Source organism: Scomber scombrus, chromosome 18, assembly GCF_963691925.1.
Source record: "Scomber scombrus chromosome 18, fScoSco1.1, whole genome shotgun sequence".
In the NCBI taxonomy this organism is placed as follows: Eukaryota; Metazoa; Chordata; class Actinopteri; order Scombriformes; family Scombridae; genus Scomber; species Scomber scombrus.
The window spans coordinates 11,072,147-11,098,341 of NC_084987.1; the positions used below are offsets into that span (position 1 = coordinate 11,072,147).

The 26,195-nt window shown below is 39.2% G+C and overlaps 1 protein-coding gene across 3 annotated transcripts in view; it reads right to left on the bottom strand.

Moving 5' to 3' along the window:
- Nucleotides 1-1,762: 1,762 nt before the first annotated feature.
- The window catches only part of olfm2a (olfactomedin 2a), a 30,140-nt gene continuing 5,707 nt past the window's right edge, over nucleotides 1,763-26,195 (bottom strand). For 2 of the 3 annotated variants that reach the window (XM_062438873.1, XM_062438872.1), the window contains exons 2-6: nucleotides 21,003-21,152; nucleotides 8,795-8,950; nucleotides 6,774-6,993; nucleotides 5,839-5,945; nucleotides 1,763-2,437 (exon numbers count right to left, since the gene is read on the bottom strand). In XM_062438873.1, the coding sequence (XP_062294857.1) occupies nucleotides 1,763-2,437; nucleotides 5,839-5,945; nucleotides 6,774-6,993; nucleotides 8,795-8,950; nucleotides 21,003-21,152 (1,308 nt within the window). The remainder of the gene's footprint in view (nucleotides 2,438-5,838; nucleotides 5,946-6,773; nucleotides 6,994-8,794; nucleotides 8,951-21,002; nucleotides 21,153-26,195) is intronic. The other variant, XM_062438874.1, reaches the window with a different exon arrangement.

Below are 26,195 nucleotides of genomic sequence, written 5' to 3' on the forward strand. Positions count from 1 at the left end.
TTTTATATAATTATTAATGCATAACATAACATAACATAACATAACATAACATAACATAACATAACATAACATAACATAACATAACATAACATAACATAACATAACATAACATAACATAACATATCTTCCCTCTCCAGTACAGTTTTTACTGCAATCTCTTGAGCTGATGCTGTTAGATGCTCTGTACTGTATTGTGCTTTAAATGTCAGCCACTGTGTATGAACTCATCAGGGTTCTCTTCAGAAAAAGCACTTTATTGATAGAAAGGTCATCTAAGATGAATAGGATCACCATGGTTACAGAGGAAAGGGAAAATGGGACCTCCCACTTTACTTAATGTCTTCTGTGTCCACCACAGCCTCTGCAAAGAATTGGTGTACCCTCACATGGTTTATAAATGAAAGGGATAAAAATGACAGCACAGTGAGCTGTTGTCCTTTTGCCAAAGTGTCCTCTATACAGCAGAGAATGCCAATGTGGCTTCAGGATTATTTTGGATAGGAAAAAATAAATATAATACAATGAAAGGTCTGCAGTCTGAGACTTTCATGTGAGCAGAGTCCCGCTGTGTGCCTTGTGTCTGAACATTTCTGCAGAAACCCCTGAGAGCCGTGCAACTTGCGAGATCAAAGCAGATTGGAGCCTGACAAGCAACAATGTATTGAAGCCTATGTTTTCGACTCAAATGTAAATCCTCTAAGAATTTCTTATACATTTTGTCTCTCTTTCCTTCTTTGTACTTTTCAACCCTTCCCAATGCCACCTGCTCCTTTTACCAGATGTCTTGCTTTAACTTTCAGTTCACCTTGGAAAAATAAAATGTTCGCAGTGAGTGGTATTACTGAGTATAGTGAAGCATGCTGTTTTATTACACAGAATCCTATGTGTAATAGGGCTTCTTTTAGATGGAAAACATGGAATGAAATGTTGGTTTGCCTTGCTAGTATCTACATGCTGTTACCTCATTAATTTATGATTGAGCTCGGTTGGCAGAAGCTACCTGGTAATAGCAAGATAATGATATTATTCCAGGATTTTAATTTCTTTAACATTTTGATATTTAGAATGTTTTAAAATGTTAAGGAATTTAGATTTAACACTGAAAAACAGCTTAAATTGTATTAACAACTTATTTTATACATTTTTTGTATATGTCAGTCAACAATAATGAATATCAGCATTTCAGTGTAATCTCATATTACAGATTTGCAATGGTAGTTACTATCCTGGTAATTGAATTGATAAAAGAAGAAAAAAACAAAACATTAATCATATCTAAAAGAGGTTAATGTATTTGTGCCTTTTAAGAAGGAACCACCATGAATGAATGAATAAGTTTAAAGACAATTTTACAACAACACTATGAGTTTCTTCTTTGTTTTTCTACCCTACCCTCCAAAATACAGTGAAAAATCAATTTGAAATGAAAGGGACAATGAAGTACAAAGTCATAAATGGTAAAGATTGATATTTATTTCTCATCACAAATAAAAAGAACCATGCTTACTCATCACAGAAAGAAAAAAAAAGAGAAGCGCTCAGTCTTTGTATCTTTACCGACCTTGGTGTCGGAATGTATTTTCAGAATGTGAATAATAGCACTCTATGAAGATTCTTTAAAAAAGTCCAAGCCTATGCCCATACACTGAAGTCCCCAACCCACACCCCCCATAACCTTTACCCACCTCCACCCCAATCCTTTGTCCCTCCCCGAACGATGATCACAGCATTACAGTATTTGAGTGAGTCAGTCTGAGGTCTCTCAGTCCCCAGAAGTCTTAATAACCTGGAACAGTGTGACATTGTAGAGCACCTGATGTCCATTGTTCCAGGTGTACAGGACCCTCTCCCTAGGATTGTAGTCCATCATGGAAATGTGGGAGTATTGATTGTGGAAGGGGATGTCTGTGTACTCATAGCTTGATGTGTTGGTGTAGTAGGCAAAGTAGATCTTGGCTCCAGCCAGGTGGGAGTTGGTGACGTAAAGTGTACCACAGATCATGAATGACTCTCCAGCACTGCGCTTGGGGAAGCCTGTGTCCCATGTCTGCAGCACTTCCAGACTCTGGGGCTCCAGGCGGCTGATGACAATGTTCCCCGCATTTGGGATGGTGGTGTAAACAGCCCACAGGCCATTCTCATCCGCCATCAGGTCGATGTCAGAAGCGCCACCCCAGGAGTAGGGAAAGGTGTTGTTATAGCCGGCCCCACTCAGGCTGCGCTGCACCAGTACACTTCGAGAACGAAAATGGTACTTAATGATTATGTTACTCTGGTACTTGTTATAGTACAGTGAGCCGTTGTAAACCACGTGGCCAGTGCCTGCCCAGGGATGGGGCAGCAAGTGCTGCACAAAGTTCTGGCCCTTCATAAAGTCATTCATGGTGCGGTATTCCAGGACCCGACGCCCCTTGAAGTAACCATCCATGGACCACACCTGTGAAGAGAAGTAAAAGGAATCTGTGAGGGAATTATACCTATTACAAGTACAATTAAACATGTTTGAATACAGTTGCTGCACATATGATTTTTCATCTGTGTGCACTTTTTGCTGTTACATGTTCTGAGCATTAATAAAGTGTGACGATACTATTACAATTTGGGGCTCTTCTGGGATGCCTAACTGGTACTTGGCTCAATCAACCTTCACCCAAGACCCAGAAAGTTGACCTCCCCTGAGGATGGCTTGTAATCATCTCCAGGGGTTAAGTTAGAGGAGACTGCTGAGGTTGTGGGTGGAGAGACTGTATGATAAGGCATCCCATCCGAAGAGGAAACAGTATTGAAGACCACAAAAGGTGCTTTAAGGTAAAGAGTGACATTCCATAGGGCTGAAATAATGACTAATATCAACAAATGTAAGGTCTAGGAGATCTCTGATTGTGGGTGAGTGACTGTACAATAATAACAAAATGGAAATAAGTCACAGCAAACCTTTAACTGACAAGTCTGATCTAATGGGATACACAACAATTCTGTGTGCGAAAACATGGTGATGACTCCCGTAAGCTATCTTTGAAAGGTAAAAGCAAAGTAGACTGGAAAGTATTTATGATGTGGAATTGTGTCAGACAGTGGAGCAAGAGGGAGGGGAATAAACTAAATGTCCTCAGCTCTCACATTCACAAAAGGAACAGGATCTCCTCCCTGCCTCAGCTACATATAAGAGACACCCACTCCCACCACCTGTTATCCATTTTGACATTGATCTCCCTCACAAACTTTACCTGGAGATCCCAGTACAGGTGGAAATGGATGCAGTGGGGCCATAAACACCAAGCGTCTGCTCCACCTCCATATTAGGAGAGTGTTAAAGAGGCTGCTGCCAAGCAGCCTTGGGTCTGACACAAATGATCACCGCAAGCATGACACCTACATTGCATGTGTGTAAGTTCTATGACAAAAATAAGTGGTTTTGAAGTTTTACCTGAAATAACTATAAATGTAGAAAGCAAAAGTATTAAACTGAAGATGAATGAAGATGAATTTATGAATCTTCCAAAATGTAATGGTAGATATATACAATTGGAGCAACAGGCACCACAGTAAAAGAATCATACTTTATGCCACGGTCTGTAGTCACAGAAGATGGGGATAGAAAAAAACCCAAAACCCTTCCTATCCCTTTCCCACACATCGCCCTGCAAATCTTTTAACTCAAAGCTTTTAGGCTTAATCTTGCACTCTTCAGAGGAAGGAGTTAAAGTCACCAGAGTATCAGACTTCCCAGGTCAATATGTACAATTAGGCCGTGGCACGCCACTGTACATGAACCAATGAGGTGTAACCCTTGGGACGCAGGCCAGTAACCTCAAGTCTGCTTTGAGAAAGCACCCACACAAACATGACATTGCAGCACATGTTAATGCAGGCATCTGATTTGCACTGGACAGTATGAGTCCGTGAAGGAGCAGATGCAGAGTTGGAGAAGCACAGGAAGGTAAAGAAAGCAACTTCATGTCAACTTCAAATTGTCTCACCAGTTACAAAAGTACCACAAAAGCTATGGGATAAAGACAAATATGATGTGGGATTAATTAAAGGGGCTATCAGAGTGAAATTGCAAAATTGCCACAACAAATCCCAATGTTAAAGAAAGTACATATTTAAAGGAAACAATGAGAAGATCTGTAGTATATAGAAGAATATTGTTATGCTATACGTAGCAAACCTCTGGCAAGAATATTGTGATGTTTCATTATAGCTGGTGGCAATGCCCTGAGCAAAGTAAGCATGATCTTGTGCATATGTGTTGAATATTTATTTGTTTGAATGTGAATGTATGTCTTCATGCAGTCATGCACACCTGATTGTGTGTGCAGAACTATTGATCTCTATGTGTGGGAGTGAACATGTTGCCTGTGCTCTGCAGTCAACCACTGCTTGTGCCCCCTGCCCTTTCCAGTCCACGTTCACGGAAAATAAATCCATTTAGCAGCTCTATCTTTTTCCTCAAGCACTCTCAGTGGATCGCTGCACTGACATTGCCTTTCTTTGGCTGCATCTTCCATCTCATCTCATTCCCTCAATGCTTCCGCTGAGACACAGTTCAGCTTTTAATTGATTCAATTAAATTGCAGTTGGCTTAGATATTTATTTTGTCCTTAACATATTAAGGAGGGCAGTGCTAAGATGTAGTTCTCATTCTTCTAATACTCAATCCATCATTTTTCTCCCCTTTCTCCCTTTTCCTGCCTCTATTTCAGGTGAAGAATGGGCAGTTTTCACTTGAATAAAAATTCCAGGGGGGATGAGGAAGGATATGGGAGGAGCTGGGGGTGGCGAAGTACAGCAGCTGAATTATGGAGAAGAGGAGATTATAGAGCATTAAGCATTGTTGCTCTTCTGCCTGCTAAATGAGTCCCTAGAGCTGAGCAGGAGGCAGGAACTGAGCCAGGCCAAAGCTTTAGCACATAAAGACCACGTTTTTTTTTCTTTCCGGTCGTCTGTTTTGCTGTTTGGCACTTCAGTGACAATGATGTTTCGCAAATATGATTATCATGATTGGTGCGGGTGTTTATACAATATTGCTGATGCTATTAATACAATCAGTGATTGATCTAGAGTATAATGTGATCTCAGCATGTCAGGTGATTAAAGAGAAAGATCAGAGCATTCAATCAACAAAATTGACCTTTTCTGTCGACAATATCTATTTAGCCTGTCATGATTCAGGGTGGAAATGAAAAAGGCCACTCTCATATTTCCTTTTAAACATCATCAGTTTCCATTCTCCCCTTCAGTTGGCTAATAATCCACTCTTCCAGTTCCACTACCACCACTCCATCCACTCCCTCCACTCACTAGGGCCCACATCTCCCCCTTCCTCCTCTTCATCCCTTGTGTCTCTTTTTCCCTGCTCTTTACCATGTGCCTGCCCATATGAGACCAGTTGTCATATCTAATTAGTTGAAGCATTACTATTTCATATGTGTCCAAAGTGTCTCAGCACACTCCTGGTAATTACCTAGGTGATTTAGAAAAACTTTTTGCCCAAACAACTCATTCATTTCTCCACTGATGATGAAGTGATTAATCAGCTGGAGTTGCAGTGACAGAAGGAGACAGGGAGGAGGGAAAGAGATGCTATCCATCAGTGACTCAGTTTTGCATCCCATTTCTCTCTCATTCTCTCCTCCTCTAGTGCTCACAAGAAGTTCTACTCAGGCAAAACAGTGAATCAGTCACTGAAGTATCATGACAGCATTGCTGTGAGGGATATTTTCCCACTGAGCAACTGACAGAGTTGGGCTTGTTTTTGACAATGACTTTGGTTCTACTTTATCCTCTCTATGTTTGTTAAACTACAAAGTGACTAGCAAGGATTAAGAGACTCACTCTGTTGTCTGAGCTGGGGATCATTGTATCTGTCATCCAAGAGCCGAATCTTGACCCTGATGCACGTACTGTGATGGGATTACTGACACCAGTGAGCTTCCCACAGCCTAGAGATTAAAGAGAAAGAGGCAAAAAGGCATACAGATTTATGCATGTTTATATGAAGATATACACACTGTGACACTGACACACACAATGTAATTTCACTAAGATCCTATATATATATATATATCCTATACATCCTATATATTTGTGCTAGGTAAATCCACTCTACAGCTCATCTGAAACATGGTGTTCCACTAGGCTTGGTTTTAAGCCCCCTTATACACATGTACGCACACGCATGCACACACACACACACACACACACACACACACACACACACACACACACACACACACACACACACACAGACACACACACACACACATATATATATATATATATATATATATATATATATATATATATATATATATATATATATATATATATAATGTAAATAACCCAAGACAATAAAAAAACACCAAAAACACCAATAAGAAACACCACTGACCTAAAGGCTACATTTATAACTGCAGTCTTTTTTGTTAAATCATCGGTTTATATATGAGGGATTTTGTAAAATCATCAGTTTAACCTAACACATTACATACGAATCAATTATTCATTCAGGCTTTCTAGGCCATTTTTTCCTAATTTATGCAGATAATTTGAGCACTGAGCAGAGTGGAAATGTTGCCAATGCACACCAGAACTTTGACCATCCATGATGTTAATTTAATCAATAATTTATATCTGCATTGCTGTAATTTAACCTCTAATTGGCTAAGTGCTGTAATGGTATTTGATAATGAATTCCAGATTAAACCTTCATTCATTCCAGATGACCATCCACACCCACCCACCCATAACCATTTGCATATATTTCATACCTAGTTTCTGCATGCAGGAGTGGAGCCTGGTCTCCAGCAGAAGGACTCTTTGGCGCAGTTCCTCATAATCGTAAGCCCCCATCTCTTCTTGGATGGCCATCAGCACCAAGGACAGATTCCTCACCTCCTCCCGAAGACGCAAGATCATCTTGGCATCGGCTTTGTACTGTTCTAGCACTGGCAGCAGGGGGAGCAGCTGGGTCACCTTGTCTTTCAACTCCTAAGATAGCCAACACACAGACAGAGACATATAAAAGCAAAGGGAGTCAAGAAGATTAAACCCTGGGAGAATAACGAGGACGGGGAATGAGGTCCACGGTCAGTACAGGGTATTGTGTGCAGAGCAGTTACTCTTTCAATTTTCAACTGTTGCTTCCAGTTCATAGCTCATCTCTCAATCAGGAGCTTATATTGTAGTTTCATCTGTTTGACTCTAATAGCACCTGAATCTATCACTTGACTCACAGTAGAACTGTGGCAAAGTATAATTTCCTGTAATTACATGTATTCCTGACTATTTATGACTTTTGGTACACACAATGAAATTGTTTTTTTCTTTCATGAGCTTTATCATAAATTACTGTGTACTTCCCTTCCCCTCCTAATATTTATGTCCCTTACAATTAAGCATAAACTACTCTTCATTTGTCTTTTTTTTAAATTCTCATGAATTTTGTTTTTATCTTCTAAATATATTATCTGTGAAGAGTTCTCATGATTTACATTGTGGCTATGCATGGATTAGAAAGCCACTGAATTTACATCTTCAATGCTTGTTTGTCTGAGTTGGTTTGGGTGATTGCATTTTCAACTACAGTAAGGAGCATGGTACCGCTGTGTATAAACTTGGTCTATGACTCATCATGTATTTTAAAATGAAAAGAACAATGTGTCCTTAGGTAGGAGTTCAGGAAACAGCAGGAAAAGCCAGGCTGCCTGCTCTGAAGATAGAATTCTCAAGAGAGAAATAGGTGTATCAATAAAGTGTGGCCACCACAGGGGGGGCTGTTTCCTACTTGTTAAGGTTTATCGTAAATCTGGTGATGGAGAAGCTCTCAGCCCTGTGGCGCCGCATCATAAATCTCATTTTCCCCTTTTCAAGCCACGAAAATTCAGTGTCGTTAATCTCCCATGCTCTGCCATCGGCAACTTTGTACTGCACGCATTCATCAGCCAACCTGCTCTGGTCAAATCCAGCTTTCTTTTAAATACTTTTTTTTTCTTTATTGGATTGTGGATTTGCATTCAGACAAGTCCCGGGAAGTAATGCATTCCATTCTGCATATTTTTGTCATCTCAAACTTTACTGATGAATTGGCTAATTTCACAAACATCTTCATTACCTCCATTGGAATGGCTTTCATAAAACATGCTGAAAGCAAAGCACAGCCATTCATGCTTGTCACTGTGCTGAGGCAAGGTCCCAGTGGTAAAACACACTTAACATTTATCAAGGCATCTTTTAATCAAACTATTTTATGGCCCATCTAATATCTGTAAGAGTGTGAGAAATGTGGAGAAAGTCTGGGCAAGACAGCCTGCTGACAGGAAGACAAAAAGGCCCACTGATAATGGCAGCTGAGCCTTAGCTTGTAGAGAGATAAGGAAGAGATAAATGTGAATATATGTGCCTGTTATCTAAGAGCAGACACCGGAATGTTAAGTATATTGGATGTGGGGCTGAGAGAAGGGAGAGAGGGGGAAAAATGTAAAGAGAGGAATACAGGAAAAGCACTCTTCATCTATAGGTCCTGGATTTTAATAATACAGGAGCATGTGAATTTGCTTAAAATTTCCACTGCGCATGAGGAAGTGACTTAGAGATAAGTTTGGACTTGAATTTGTGTATGTATGCAGCAGACCATTAGAGTCATACAGAATTTATTGTCTGTGAAGAACAAAAGACTGCAATGCATCTAGCAAAGTTGGTGTGCCCGTGGAGTGCACTGTCTCACATAATAGCATCTGCATTCACTTTACAATAACACACATGCACTGTACTGGAGGTGACAGCCAATTACCTGAAAGCCCTTCGGATTGAGACTGCGGGGATTTTCAGAGGCCACCTTCAGCTTTCCGTCTACCACTTTCATGAGACCCTCAGTGTTCCTTACATACTGTAGATCTCTGTACGTCCGCAGGTCCAGCACCTCCATTGACTGGCTAATGTTCTGAACCTGTCACATACACACACAGACACCACCAAATCCCCAGGACACACACACAAACAGACACACAAGAATTCATTTTGTGAATGTTACTCTTACAGAAATAAATTTTTAACACTCATACATTCGTCATCAGAGATACAGCTCTAGCTTGGCATTAGAGCTAAAATGATTTGGGGATTAATCTATTAGTCAGTTGACCAAAAAGTAATCTGCGACTATTTAATCAATAAACTGTTTCAGTAATCAACAAAACTTCACAAAAATGTAAAAACAAAGCAAGAAATCCCTGTAGACTTTGCGAAATGGGCATCTCTTTCTATTTGCTTAAAGTCCACAAAAAATGAATTAATCAATTGAAAAACTAATCAGTATATTAATCAGTAATAAAAAAAAGATTTTTAGTTGCATCTGTAGCTTGGCACCTACAGTAAATGAAAGACAACTCCTCAAGTGCCAAATTCCAGTCCATGAATAAGTCAAAGATAACTTGATGCTTTCCAGTCTATTATCGTCATAATCACTGAGTGATAAGCACTGTGACCTCACAAAAAGAAAATCCAAGGATAGAGACTGACTGGAGCCTCCCAGACTTCCAGTGTTCACTTGGGTTTTCTAAAAATGCAGGTCCAGTTAATTGAAAACTCTCAAATGCCCACAGGTATGGATGTCTCAGTCAATATGTGCTGTATGCTGTTGAATAAGAAATTCATGAGTCATATAAAACACACTTAAAATGAAATATAAAATATACACTAAATAGAAAGCTAACAGACATCACTAAAAACAAAGGAAAATAGAAGTAAGAGTAACACAGATGAAAGGAGTGGAATTTGGAAACACAATCGTCCAGAATCTACCAAGATAATACACAAAAATATCCAATAAAAGCCACCAAGGCCCTCTTTAGTGTACAGTCATGATATGAATATCTTTTCTCACACAAAAAAGAAGGGTAGAGTGCCACTGTGACGTTAATGGAAACATACAAAATGTAATGCAAACAGAATAAATCTCATGGAGGAGCATAAATGTTGTCAAGCTGGTGTTTACTGAATCTACATTCTCAAAGAACTCAGCTTTGCACTATGTTTAATTTTTTACTAAGTACTCAGCTTGCTCACTCTTTGACAGCCCACTCTATTGCTGCATAACAAGCCTACTGTTTCATACACCCCCTCATCTCCTGCACGTTGCACTGAACTGGCCAGAAATCATCTGAACACTGACAAATGTTTCAGGGCTGTGGTGCATATAGTAGACGCACATGTACATATGTCCAACTATCCACACAAACCGACACCCACCCACACAAATACGCACAACTGAAACTCTGGGCACACAGAATATATTTAATCAAATCGCTCCCAACAAAAACAAAAACAGTCCCAACTTTCAAAGGTCAGAGTTTGGCATGAAGTCTGTTTTACACCAAATGCTTAGCTTGCCTCCTCTCTGACAGCCCACTCAATTACTGTGTCCAGCCTACTGTTTTCTATACCCAACTCTTCTCCCACATGCCTCATGAACTAGCCAGGGAATATTTGGTGAGAAAAAAATGTTTTTTCCCCCATATAAAACATATTAGACACCAGTACAGATGGAATACTTGGGGGAAATGAGAAAGAGTAAAAATGTTCCACTAGCCTGGATACTGAACAAGTGCACTGTCACAATCCTCCTCCTGGGCTGTGGTGACATTTGGGATCGTTCCATCCTCAGAGCTGTGGTAACTGATCCACAAACACACACTCACACACACCTACATGCCATTTCACGCTTCTTCTGGCCACATAAGATACTCCACACCCTCACACTAACCAGGATCCAATCTGTCGTAGGTGTGTCTGCCTCATGTCCACTGTAATGACACACAGTGTCCCAAATCTAAAAAGTGTGCTTGTGTGTTTATAAGCATTTACGCATGCACGCTTTACTGTGCACTCCAATCTCATTTGATCTCATCTTGACGCAGTCAGTCGGACAGAGGGGTTAAAGGGGGGACAAAGTGTTCAAAAAGTGCAATCTCACACCACCTTCAGGGTCGGCTTTGCTTTGGATGGCATTTTGTCAGGCTTTGCAGAAAGCTGAATAGAGGTTGCACAAGGCTATTTTACATTCTTTCAATAGAGGGTGGTTTTGACATTTGTTAGCATATCCTTGGCTCTGTGTCTGTTTTGTTTCGTTATTTATAGCTTACATATAAAAATATTTTTATGAGTATACACTCATGTGCCGGGGTTTAGAGTTTCCATATGACAAAAATGATTAAGAAGAATATAAACACACATAATGACAAGAAAAAATAAACCATATTCACAATAGGACTTTGGACTTACATAGAGGAAAATATTGGTTGGAGCCAGTTTATATAGGCAGCCGATAATTGGTTGATTAGGAGCAGTGATTTCAGTGCTTTTAGAACTGATGTGACACTCTCACACAAATGTAGTGGCAGAGAATTTCATATATTAGACCCTCGGTGGAATATACTAAACTGAGATTGGGGGTCTGAGGAGACAAGAGCTATGTGTGGAGTAATAAAGGAATTGATAATTGTACAGTATGCAAATATGTCATGAAATGAAGGGGGAAGGTGTTCTTTTTTAGGATCTATAAACAAATAAACCAATCTGGAGACGGTTCACTTGATAAACTCTGAGAATGCCTGGATTAAGAAATAGAGGCTGAGAGGAGTACCTTTGATGTACACAACTTATTATTCTTAGAGCTAATTTCTGAAGTTATATGGGCTCAAGTTTGGTCTGATGAGGAGTAGCTCAAGCTATATTACAATAATTAATTAATGGATAAACCATAGTATAATATAACACAGTCGTTACCTCAGTGCCGATTTAAGTGACAGGTTTTGCCTAATATATCAATACTCTTGGTCATTTTCATATGGTCATGATTTGAGGGTGGTGAACCAGAGCAGTGCATTATTTTTTATTCCAAGATGTGAATCTGAATAGGTGAACGAATGTGTCAGATGCCTTTGATGAGTCTAAAAAATACCTGTTGTGTTTTCCTTTCTGTTTCTAGCTTTGTATATTACATTAATTTGAAGTGCAAGCACTGAATATGTTAAATGTATCTTTCTAATCCCATATATACAGTTGAAACCAGAAGTTTACATACACTGTATAAAAAGACATATAACCTTTTTTTTCTCACTGTCTGACTTTATATCAGACACAACTTTTCCTGTTTTAGGTCAGTTAGCATTACAAAAATTATTTATATTTGCTAAATGCCAGAATAATGAGAGGGATATTTTTTTAGATAATTTCTTATTACTTTCTTCAAAGTCAGAAGTTTACATACACTAAGATTACTATGCCTTTAAACAATTTGGGAAAGCCCAGATGATGATGTGATGGGTTTGGAAACTTCTGATAGGTTAATTGACAACATTTGAGTTAATTAGAGGCACAACTGTGGATGTATTTTAAGGCACACCTCAAAGACACTGCTTCCTGTGCGTGTGACATCATCGGGAAATCAAAAGAAATCAGCCAAGATATCAGGAAGAGAATTGTGGAATTCCACAAGTATGGTTCATCCCTGGGTACAATTTCCAGATGCCTGAAGGTGCCACGTTCATCTATTCAAACAACTATACGCAAGTATAAACACCATGGGAATGTCCAGCCATCATACCGCTCAGGAAGGAGACGGGTTCTGTGTCCCAGAGACGAACGTGCTTTGGTGCGAAATGTGCGTATCAACCCCAGAACAAAAGCAAAAGACCTTGTGAAGACGCTGGCTGAAGCTGGTAAGAGAGTGTCATCATCCACAGTGAAACAAGTCCTGTACCGACATGGGCTGATAGGCCACTCAGCGAGGAAGAAGCCATTACTCCAAAAGCAACATAAAAAAGCCAGATTACAGTTTGCAAATGCACACAGGGACAAAGACCTTAATTTTTGGAGACATGTCCTGTGGTCTGATGAAACTAAAATTGAACTGTTTGGCCATAATGACCATTGTTACATTTGGAGGAAAAAGGGGGAAACTTGCAAGCCTGAGAACACCATCCCAACTGTGAAGTACGGGGGTGGCAGCATCATGTTGTGGGTGTGTTTTGCTGCAGGAGGGACTTGTGCACTTCACAAAATAGATGGCATCATGAGGAAAGAACATTATGTAGAAATATTGAAGCAACATCTCAAGACATCAGCCAGGAAGTTAAAGCTTGGGTGCAAATGGGTCTTCCAAATGGACAATGACCCTAAGCGTAACGCCAAATTAGTTAGAAAGTGGCTTAAGGACAACAGAGTAAATGTTTTGGAGTGGCCATCACAAAGCCCTGATCTCAATCCTATAGAAAATTTGTGGGCAAAGCTGAAAAGGCGTGTGCGAGCAAGGCGGCCTACAAACCTGACTCAGTTACACCAGTTCTGTCAGGAGGGATGGGCCAAAATTCCATCAAACTATTGTGAGAAGCTTGTAGAAGGATACCCAAAACGTTTGACCCAAGTCATACAGTTTAAAGGCAATGCTAACAAATACTAATGAAATGTATGTAAACTTCTGACTTTGAAGAAAGTAATAAAAAATAGTCTAAAAAATTATCTTTCCTATTATTCTGGCATTTAGCAAATATAAATAATTTTGGTAATCCTAACTGACTAAAAACAGGAAAAGTTTCGTCTGATATAAAGTCAGACAGTGAGAAAAAAAGGTTATGTGTCTTTTTATACAGTGTATGTAAACTTCTGGTTTCAACTGTACATGATGTGTTTATATAATATTGTACTTAAGATGTGCAAGTAATCTTTGATAGATACGTTTTTAATGTATTTTGATGTAGCAGACAAGATGGAGATGGGTCTATGATGTTTGAAGACAGCTGGGTTATCAACTTTACAAATAGGAATAATCTTGGCTATTTTTAGTTCAGGAGGAACTGGAACTGGAGGATCTTCTGTGACTGGTAAGGAATTATTATTATTATTCAGTATTATCATTGAGCTAGGTCGAATCTTGGAGGGCAGAGTTGGACCAATTTCTGACAAAAGGATATTCAAATGGTTGGCAATTAATTATGGATGAGTGATAAGATCCCTATCAAGCTTAAATTCATTAGGTAGATGTTTGTATTTATTTATTTTTTGTTGAGGATACAATTAATTGCTCTCCAAAGAAGGGTCATGTCATTTTGGTGTTTAGATAATTCTACATTGTGGTATTTAGCTCCTCTGATAATGTGATTTAATTAATTTCTATAATAAATTGGCTCTGGTCCACTTAAATTATTTTAAATTGTCTGCTCCACGTGTAAGGAATCAAATGAAGAATTCTTAGTCGGCACAGTACTATTAGGTGCTCACACACACAGTTCTCACAGATCCACACACACACACAGGCTCATACATAGTCTTTTAACTTCTGGCTTTCCCTTGTGAGCAGCTCAAATAGCGTTGACCTTAGGTGTCCTCATTAGGCTGGGCTGTGGACTGTGTTAGACAGGACTGCTTGGATCTGAAAACTGGCATCTTACAAGCAGTGTGCATATACACAGGGTAGACTACATAACATGAACACCCACACACCAATCTAATACAGCCCTGAAATAAATATGTTAGTAAAATATTTGTTTTCTGTGGAGAAGGTGTCAGAGCGGTTATTATTTCATTCTGTGACAACTTCTGAAGCATTATTTTGTGGTATTGTCATATTGTAAGGGGCGCAATACAATGCAACGACAGATACTGCAGCCTCAAAATTTTGCACTTTGAATTTATAGCATTCTGACATCGACTTAAAAATGTAACATTGTAAGCTTCACAAAGGCAGCAAAGTTTACAGTACTAGATTGCTCTATATTTAGGGCTCATCATTGCCAGATTTTACTGATTTTCACTGGAAAATCCCTTATCTTTAAAAAAAAAGAAGCAGACAGGTTTAACATGATTTCCACCTGTATTGTATATCTTCACCTAAGGTAGTTTTCTCTCAGCAAAAACACACTGTTCACAACAGTTACAGTAAACAAGATCCCGTGGCGATGTTGACAGCTCATAACATGTTTCTGGTAACAGAAGGCGAGGAGAAAAATGGGCGGAAAATACAAATGAGCAGCTGCCTCAAAATATGTTAAAACAATTAATGGCTACACTGTGCTACAAAAGGTATTTTCAAAATCTGATTTCCATGTAGATGTCTGTGTTACAGATTCTTAAAAATCAAATTGTTACTGGTTTGTAATAATAAAAATAAAAATCAATACATTTCCAGACAAATATTTGAATGCAAATGAGTCATAAATGTATTGGACAGGAGATAATGTTTTTGTATTTATCTGAAAATGAAGACATCACATGCACATGCCATCACAGTATTTTTCACACATGTACATACAAATTCTTATAAAGACAGTGTATGTAGACATACGCACACATACATTACTGTAGGTGAACACAACCATTTCCTCTGCATATCTCTATCAAACTCTCTTTTTCTACCTGAATATACCTTCTCTGTTGGATTACGCTTTCTATAAGTGCAGCTTTTGTCTGTTGAAGCAGCAGCAGACAGAGACTGTCAGGGGAAAAGCCAAACTTCAATGAGAATGAATGCAATATGTGAAATCAGGTGTCTCATTGATCCATCAGGGCCTCAGAGCCTATTCAGCATCTCAATTTACCACCATCTCTCCTCACAAGACCACGTCAATGTCAGCCCCTCCCGTTTTCCTGTCTCTCTTCTCCTTCTCTACTCCCAAGCTGTTGCTCGCTCTTTGGATGTTCTCTTACTCACCCATTTGTCCACTAAATACAACTCTGCTGTCAATGGGTTGGATAGTTGAGAACATTTGATTCAGGCTAAAATAAACTTATTTAACATTATTTTTCAGAGGGCATATTCACAAACAATCAGAGAACTCTCAGAAAACTCCTAACTTAGCCTTACATCTCTTGCAAGGAGTACTAGCTTAGGAGTGATTTAGGAAGAAAAAAAATGTAATAATTCAAAAATGCAATGAAGGGAAAGCAACCTTTACCTTAGTGAGGCGAAAGAAATATGCACTCTTAATGGTAATGGACATACTGTAGAGTGGACAGGGAAATTGATAAAGATAGTATTTAGTTTCTACTACTTTAAAATGCTTTTTAATGTAGTGAACATCTCTTCTGAATAAACTGTAACCCAGTTCACATAAAGTTAACACGGAAGTGCCTTGGCCTTAGCAGAATGCAGGGACGCAGCGTGGTAGACGATTGTTTTCCTAGGATGGCGAAGTCATGACCTGACCTACGCTGCCTCTGATTTTTTTTACCCTATCCCTAGCCAATCTCACTCCTGGTGCCTTAACTGAACCAACCCAACAACTAACAAAGACAATGAGCACTAGCCAATTAGAGACAGAGGGGGGCTGGTTATGACTTCGCCATCCTAGGCAAAAAAAAGACGCATAGTAGGCAGGCTAGACAGCACAAGTAAAACGCTGGGTGACACTGTAGGGAAAGAGCCTGAAGCTGAACTGCAAAATGTAATAAATATACAGTAAAACAGTGAAAACATAACATTGTTAAATCAGATGGTAACAGCCTGTACTTTGTTAGAAGCTTGTCGATGTGTGTGTGTGAAGGAGACTCACTGAAACCTGCAGAGTGAAACAGAGGAACTCCTTAATTGGCGAATCGTGGTAAAAAATAAATAATTAAAGCTAACCAGTAGCCTACGTGAATGGGTCCTGAGCTAATACAGTTACCATTGAGTGATGAGCAGTGCAATTAGCCGACTGGTGTAGAGCTCAACTAAAGGAAAGCTTTTTGATAAAATAAGAAAAAATATATAAAAACGTAGAGTGTATAAATGCTTTACTGAACTAACTGAACTGTTTAATACTGAGGCAACAAGTTATGTTTTGTCGAGTATTTTATTTAATTGGTATAATGAATCTGATTTTAAAAATAGAACAGAAGACATAAGTGTCAAGTTTTTAATTAAAGTAGGCTAATATCTCTTTAATTAAAAAAAAAGTTGTGTTAAAAAATGTTCAGAAAAAATATAGTAGTTTAGTTTTATTCGATACATTTACTGAAAAGGTTATTTAAAATATGTTGATTGTGCAGTTTACTTTTTATGTGCAATATTTTTTTGAAGTGAAGGATAATGATTCCTGACATATTTGAAAGTCAGTTGATTAATGAACAATTCTGGCCATGTTTATGACTGCATGCCAGGCTGTTTGAATTGATCTGAAGCTGATGATGAGCCAACCCAGATGAGACCTCCAGATTCCCGGATTGAAGATCCTTCAATTGGAGATGCCAGAGGCAAAAAACTGCCAACCTAACCCCTCTTCTGCCATGATGGAAGGGTAAATATCATAAACTGAACAAAGCCAGCTCCACTGTTGCATTCAATTCCCAGCACTATTTGCTGAACCTCACATCCCAGACTGTGACTTTACTTTTGTTGACTTGATTTGGAAAAAAACACTTGCATCCTTCACTCTTCTACAAACGCATTCACTGTGCCTGTGAAAAGACTGAGTCACAACCATCATTGGTTTAAATGAGTAGACTCAGTGTTCATAATATTGTGTCTTGGTTATGCTGATTTTCTTATTGCTGATGCAATGAATAACAAACTACTGTAAGGCTGTATTATATTGAAGTGGGTATTGTTTTTTGATATTGTCACCAACCTAAAGTTGGATCCGATATTGAGAATTAAAATTTGCCTATGTCAGGGTGCATCCAGTCAGACATAAGAATAGCTGAAAGGAACTCAGTGGTTCAAACACAGGGAAAAAGTGACAAAAGAAATAAATTGTTTCTGAATTGAAACTGAGGTGTCTTTGTGGAATTGAACCATATACTGAACCTAAGGTTATTTCATTTATTTTCTTGGTTTTCCAAAAATAAAAAGGTACCAGTCATTGAATATTGCAAATAGCCATTTCTGCTTACTGTTTGAGTCTAATATCCTCAGATTCTGGTCCTGTGCACTTGTAATCTTTTTGTAACTAGTTATTAATTTACTGTATCATCTCTCCTACCAGATGTGTTTGGAGCCATGTGCTACACATGCTTTAAAAAATAGCCTATGAAATGTTTTAAAACACATGCATACTTTCACAGTAGCCTCTTTACATGCTGTTAGTTTTTTACTTTTGTTGATTTGCTTACGTTTATTTACCATGCTGGTCGTTTTAGCTCTTAATCTATTTGATGTTAACGGGAGAAAATGGCTTGACTTTTATCAGTTTATGTGAATACTGTTCAGTCTATACAAGTAGCAGCATTAGTTAGCATGTTGAGTAGCATCTTTTTTTCCCAGCTGTCAGCAAATTCAATATTTGTCCAGTTGACAAATATCTCAGTGTTGTGATCACTTTCATTTCTGGCAATATGGGAGATGTGATCATATCTCTAATGAGATCGACCACAAACATTATCCCTGCACAATCTAATCTGTAGCGTTTCATTAATTTACTGTCATTCATCGTTTGGAGAATATTTCTCCTACCTCTTTGTCTTTCTTTCATTTTCTCCTCTGTTTAACAAACTCTTAAGCCTCTTAAAAGACCTCCTCCCTACTCCTAACTGAGTTCTCTTAAGAGCTAAGATGCTTCGTGAATAACTTTTAACTTTACCTGGATCTAGTCTTAGCTGTAAGGGGAAATTCTTAGAATTTGTAAAAATTATCAGAATTCCGTCACTACTATATATATATGTATATGAATACGGCCCCAGGTTTCTGTTATTTAGTTTGTAAGAGACAGGTGGTTAAAAATTGAGAAATGCAGTCTGTAGAGTCCTAAAGCAGCTGTGGATCACTAGTGAGGTAGTCTTTCACCCCTGATGTGTGTGTGTCTTTTAGTGAGTCAATATGAGTTGAAAACTGGCATTGTGAGGACATTTATGGGTTGTGAGGACATTGAGACATCTTAGCTAGTCCTAACAACTAACAAGAAGGGCAATTTTATGGTTAAAAATAGGTTTGAAGGTTAAGGTTAGAATTGGGTTTAGGGTTAGGGTTGGGTTTAGGCATTTAGTTGTGGTGGTTAAGGTTAGTATAATGGGCTAGGGAATGCATTCTGTCAATGAGTGTCACAAGGATATAGAGACAAGTATGTGTGTGTGTGTGTGTGTGTGTGTGTGTGTGTGTGTGTGTGTGTGTGTGTGTGTGTGTGTGTGTGTGTGTGTGTGTGTGAGTGCGCACACAGGAAATTACATTTGCTTACACTGCACTGTAGGTCAATAACACTTCACTGCATGTAAATAATACATAGATTTATTGTCTGGTTGCTGCAACAGTGTAGCATGCTTGAGGGTTTTGTGTTTTTCTATATTACATTTATATGCTTGTCCAGCCTGTTCTTACTCCCAATTCATCACATACTGAAACTTGGTCAGGACCCTTTGGCATCACTTTGTGACATCCTGCCTATCCCTTTAGTGTAATTGTTCAACATGCACAGCAGTCTGATAGACTTCTATAGAACTCCCACAATGTCTGAAACAAGCAGTGTTTCAATTTAGTGGCCGCATCCCTCGAAGGACTCACTCTACGAAGGCGTGTCCTTCATAGACCGCGAAGGCCAAACCCAGCGTTGTTAAATGAGACGCTGTAAGGTGGTGTCTACGGAGGATTTCCTATTTGCATCACCAGCTGTTCCCACCAGAGGCAGTCATTTTAATTGTATTATTGTGGCAACCCATTCAGGTCCATTAGCACCACCACTGACTCCCTGCTGAACCAAAATATACATGAACACATTTTTTCTCAGGCCTAATATTTGTCAAATCTAATTCAAGACTTGTTAAAGACCTGCAGACATATTATTCCACTTCTTACTTTATTTATTTTTTTAATAGTTGTAATGGCCGCTGTAAATGAAATAAACAACGTATTTAATAATTACTTTGTTTTAATTCACTCATTCAATATCATTTATTTTTAAACTAATCTCTCAAATAGAGAGAAGAGCCTGTCCATTCTAGCTCTGCTCTGTTGTGCTCTAATCTCCTCTGCCTCTCTCTGCAATCTAATGTCTTTTTTCATGAGCTGAAGAAGCTTATCCTCTATCTGTTTCTCTTAAGTGGATCTGACGCAGAATGGACGTTCTGCAATTGGAACAGCTGCATACTTGCTGACAGCACCAGCTCAGCTCCATCACAACTACCTGACAGTAACGTTAATGTGCAAGAAAAACAAAAACAAACCAAAAACAAACCTTAACTCAAAGCTCACAAAACACTGTTTGCTTCCTGTTTTCAATCACAGCTTTTAACTGTGGTTTCGGGCAGTTCTTAGCCCTGAGTTGGAAAAGTTTTTATCCCAAACCATGATCTTTCCCTAACCCTTAAAAAAGTGTTTATTGTACCATAACTTAACCAAACCTTAAGAATAGTGTTGTCACACCGTAAAACAGAAGTGATGTGATGCCGCAAAATGACACTCAAGGGGCACCCAGTGCATTAAAAAATGATACCATGGGGTCTTGACCAAATTCAGTATTTGACGAGTGGGGAGTGATCTTGTGTTGGCTTGTCAGATATGAGTATGCACAAAAAAAGAGTGTTAACTGGTATTTTCCCTCAAGAAAAATACAGAATGAGACGAAGTCTGAGTAAATAGATAGATTAGTGTAACGGTTTGAGAAGCACTTGCTGTTTAACTTTGTAAACAAAGCATTTGCTAGCTTCACTGATTTGTAAAACTGTTCATTTTCTTAATTTTTTCTCTAATGGGTTTATATTTGTAAAATAAAACAACAAAACATTATAAGCCACGGTTCAATAAATTCAATTTCATGGGTATGTTTAGGACATTTCTCTTATTAAGGCTGTTCATGCTTATTTCACTTTCAGCATCTCTGTTGCTCAAAAAAGAAACAAATAATGGCCATAATCTTCTGATTGGTGTTGTGTTCATCTGCAGTACTGATCAGCTGTGGAATAAGGGACGTGAGACTGTTCACTTCAGCAGCTTGCATGTGACAGACGGCGCCAGACACGATCGAGCGCAGTGTAGTGTGGTTAATGTTTGTGTGTCTGTGTGGGCAACGCAATGTGAGTGTGTTATTGACAGCTGTCACCTTCTCCATGAGCTGGCGAAGCTGTCTGCTGCGTGGGTCGCGGTTACACATGTTCTGGGCTGGTGCAACCACGGTACAGATACACTTCCCATCTGCGTCCTGTGCCGAGCTGTAGATCTGCCAGCCCTCCTCCGGGCTTGGGTACAGAGCCTGCAAAAACATAGAGACATATCTTAAACCAAGCAAAGAAACTAGTTGCTTCTGTCTGCTGTAGCTGCTACCAAGCAGGCCTTTCAAAATGCATGAGGGCAGACAAGACATTTTATTCTGCCAACATGTATAAACAGTCATCTGAAATGTGTTCCACCCTTATAAACATTTCTGAACTAATAAATGTATCCAATTTTTGAAAGTGTTTGGAAGGGGAAAAAAAGACTCTTTAATACATTCCATATCGTGATTAGTTGTGCCCATTCTGTCACCAAAAGTTAGCTGCAAAGTCATAATTTCTCCATGGCATTCTCTCTCTCTCTCTCTTGCAACCTTGTCAAAAGTTACTCTTCCCCAAAGGCAATTAATGGCTATTGATCTCTCCAACTACTCGAAATCACTTCAGTCACAATCACAGCAGTCTAATTTTAGCATTAACTGGAGAGCAACAGAGAGAGATAGATAGATAGAGGAGAGAGAGAGAGAGAGAGAGAGAGAGAGAGAGAGAGAGAGAGAGATAGAGAGAGAGAGAGAGAGAGAGAGAGAGAGAGAGAGAGAGAGAGAGAGAGAGAGAGAGTGAGAGAGAGAGAGAAAGAAAAGGTAAAGTTTGACGGAGGTGATGTTCACAGCAGTAAAGACACCATAGGAGAGAGATGGAAGATAGACGAGTCAAGATAGAAGACAGAAGAGGTGAACTACACAGCAATGGTTGCAGATTAAGATAAGACAAGAACATGGTTGGATAATACACAAAGGGACGAAAAACACAACGGCATGACAGAGATAGAGTGAGAGCTTGATGGGGGATGGGGAAAGACAAACTGAAATTGGAGGCAAATGGGAATTTCAAAGAAAGAAGGAAGAAGGATGTATCAGGCCAGGCTGTGTGAAAGCAGAGCATCTAATAAGTTTGGACACAGAGAGGAAATGGAGCTGTTCGGGATCGATAATGCAGCCTGTTACCAGTGGAGGAGGGGTGAGACTGAAAGGATGGATGTCTGTCTCTGACTAATCCAATCAAAAGTAGTGCTGAGCGCTTGCAAACACACACACACAAACACACGTACACATGCAAAGGCCCGGGCCAAGAGATCTGTTCATTCACACTGCATCTACACACACTCAGCATATAAAGCAAAATGTAATGAGAGAAGGAGCAGCCATTTTAGTGATGAAATTAAAGACCTATCCGCATAAGTGGAAGGAAAAGGCTGGAAATACAATCTTGCGGCTCGGCTCTGTGCCGCTCTCCTGCCTCCATCTGAGCAATGCCGTACTGTGCTCTCGTCTCCTTAGGTCGGGGGATCAGATTAAAATGTCTTAGGGGACAGGGGGACTGTGTGATTGGAGTGTAAAGTAGCAACCACCCTGCGAGCCAATGTGCTCACTGTCACATCTTGTCACTCTTGCCAATCCCTTGGCCTTCCATCCTCTTTCTCCCTTTTCTCTTCTGCACTTACTGCCTTTCCCACTTTGTCCCTCACGCTCTCCGAAAGAGTGAATTTTAAATCCTACTTACTCTAAATGAATTGTGGCAAACAGACTAGAGTTATGCGAGTGGCCCTGAAATATGCTGTACTGTCAGCCATAACAATTATACCTTACATTATACATGCCATTATTTTCAAATTTTATTTGTGTCATTATATTCAGGGTAGGGGTGTGATGATACATGCAGATCACGAGACGAGACGAGACACGATATTGGGTTCACGAGATCGAGAGGAGACAAGATTTTTACACTATTTTTAAGAAAACTTCAATGAGGAAGTATGTGACTGGCCTGCAAAATAATGCAGGTGCATTTTGAAATGTTTTAACTAATCATCTTGTAATGAATGTCACTTCAGTTCTACTTTCTAAGTTTGAATTATCATACGCAGTATACAATATGCAAGCACTGTAAAAGGTTTCCCCATATAGATAGATATTTTATAGATAGATCATTTTGGTATTTATGGAAATAACAACCATAAATACCAAAATTATATGCAATCACATATACAAAAAAGTGAATTATAAAGAATAGAAACAATTCTAGTATATAAATATTAATATAAATGAAATAAAGAGTAAAATTATCACAAATTATAACACAAGCTAATTAAAAAAAACAGATATAAAAGTAAATTTCACAAATTCTATATCACCTAAATACACAAGTAGAACAACATATAAATTGTGTTATAATTTAGTAGTGTGACTCATTTTACTTTTTGCATCATTAGGCTACGATAGCTGCTCCTCCTACCTCAGGCTTTCAGTGTAGAGACCTGAGGTCCAGCATACTGCTGCTATCTCCTACTTCTTTGAGATCTTCTCAGCAGGTTGAAGCTGTAACAAGGTTAATGATCCACACGTGACATTATAAAAAGAAGACATGACGTGCAAATGAGCTGATCATCATGTTTTAATCTCGCGATTGTGGTACGAGATCTCGTCACACCCCTAATTCAGGGTATATTAAGTAGACTCATACAATTTTAAATGAGTACATCTAAATTTAATTAAATATATTCTATTCTAATTTTCTATACATACCATTACATGCATACATCGGTTAGCATATTTCAATATGACTGAATATCTACTATTCACATGAGTCATAGTTGAATTTACTGGCCCTCTAGCTGAAATATCATCCTATTATTTCTGATGTGGATGCATAGATTGCATAGATGCAATGGTTTGCACAGTTTTCTCAATCAGTCAGCACCTTTCTCATCATTAGACTTCCTTCTTTGAGGCAATCCAAGCATCAGAAGGCTGTTAGGTGGAGAGATGACAGAGGTCTACAGAGGCCAGAGTTATAGTTAAGGAAAGTGAAAAAGAGGCAGTCTCCACAGCAGAACCTCTTCCAATTTCTTTCAACTGTCTATTTCATTCTGCCGTTGCCTGGAGGGGGATTCTTTTTTCTTTTCTTTTTTTTTACCTCTATCTGCTTCTCTGCCTGCATCTCACTCAATGTCAGGATTTCTGATTTATTGTAGCATATGTGTGTGAGAGTGTGTGTGCTCATCTTGGTTTAAGTCCATGTAGTTCTATATAGATGCTGGTGTACATGCAAGAGCACGTACATGTGTATGCCTGTACATATAGTATTTACACAAATTCATACATGTTTTCATCATGCAGGCATTTCGATTTGCAGCAAACCCCTCAAGACTGTTTGGAAATCCCTGCAGCCGTAATGCATGATTCCCACTGAAGTGTAGGGGAGCATATGCAATAGCTGCCGATGTGTATAAGATAGTAGATCGTGCTGAGGCAACAGTAGGGCACACTGACTTCTCATTATAGTTGATATCCTGCGGTGTTAACAGGTGGAGGTTCGTTAGCCTCAAACTGCAGAATCCACTTAGGTTACTCAGACTGTGAGGGTATGTGCAGCCTCCTGCTCCCAATAAAAATACCTCATATTCATAAATGTGGGGGGCTGTCTGCCTATGCACCAGATATGCACTTTTGGCAAGGAAGGATTCTTTCGAATGGATGAAGAATTGTGCACCAATTTTTCCATATTGCTATCAACTTGAAAGGGAGCCGCAGTTGTTAACCTGACTTTTTTTATTTTATTTAATTTTTTACAATATCTAACATAGTGGGCAGTAATATGGAATACGTTCAGAGTTCAAGTAAGTATTACTGGAGAAACGTCAACTCCATTACCATAATGCTTTCTTGATTTTCCAACATGTTTAAACTCATGCTGTGCTCCTCATGTGGCTCTCCAAAGCCAAGGAGTTTTCACAGCAACACATCTTCTCTTCCCGTCATTAATATTTCATAAATGCTGGGCTGAAATTAAGAGCTTATTTGAATCAGTTTCAATTTCAATACCACCCACCTATCCATTCTGCGCTAACTTCCCATTCTCACAGCGGCAGCTGGGAGAACAGGAGGGAGGAGGTAATTCTTAAATGGAAATATCCCTATATGCTTTGTGCCTGAGCCACATGCAGGGAGATCTATATATCAGCGCTCATAAGCAACTGATCTCTCGGGGTGCAAGTTATATGTTTTATAGCACTGGCTTATTTTTGCAAATATGATTAAGTCCTGCTCTGCAGCGAGCAATGGGTCATTGACATTGGTTCATTTAACATAGTGTTCACACAGCCTATCAAATATCTCATTAATGTCGGAAAAAACGCTTCCTCAATTTCTAATGTTATTCAGATTTGCATTCAGGATATGCAAATGTTTGTATATTTGGCAGGACAGGCCACGGAGTATTATATAAGAGTAGTGATGACATGTAACACAACCTGTGCTATCATTGTCATGCTATCACTTGCTGCTAGCTGGGAGCACTTCAGGTCTAGGGGATAATCCTCTCCTCCCAGACACAGACAGTGGTTTCAGGAAAGAGAAGGCATTCAGCTCACTGTTCCAGAAATTCACCCATTAGAAGAGAGGGATGAAATAGAATATGTAAGTGCCAGAGTTGAAGCTGTCACAGTCATGGCTGCTATGCAAAAGCCCATTAAGGAGGTAGACAGCAGTAATGAGAACAACAGGAAACTGCATAGGGCAAAGGAGATGAAAAATCATTTGGGCTGACTCACAAAAATAAAAATAATTCTTTAAGATTTCTGGCTTGCTCCTTCTTTTTTACCACCCCAGGGTTCCCTCTGCTCCCGTGATATCATATCTGACCGCCTGGGACTCTGATAGCTGACCATCAGCTGCTGGCATTTCTTCCAAACACAACCTACCATCCTCTTTATAGAAAACCAATAACAGCAAGACTTACTGATAGACTGATAGGCAGAAAGGGAATAGTTGTGGTTTGGGGGAAGAGAGGTGTCTCTAATTTCCTTTAGCTTAGTTCAAATGCTGCCCATTTGCAATGCTGAATGACAACTTCAGATAAATCCCTGCTGAGAGAGGGGAAGAGGAGATGAGAGGTGTGGTCATTAATAAGCTAAAAAGTAGCAACGAATGCTGAATATTTCTCCTCTGTTTCCTGTACACTGCAGACAAAACAAATCACATTCCCCAGATAACCTATATACAATATGTAGTTTAAAGGCAAACTAA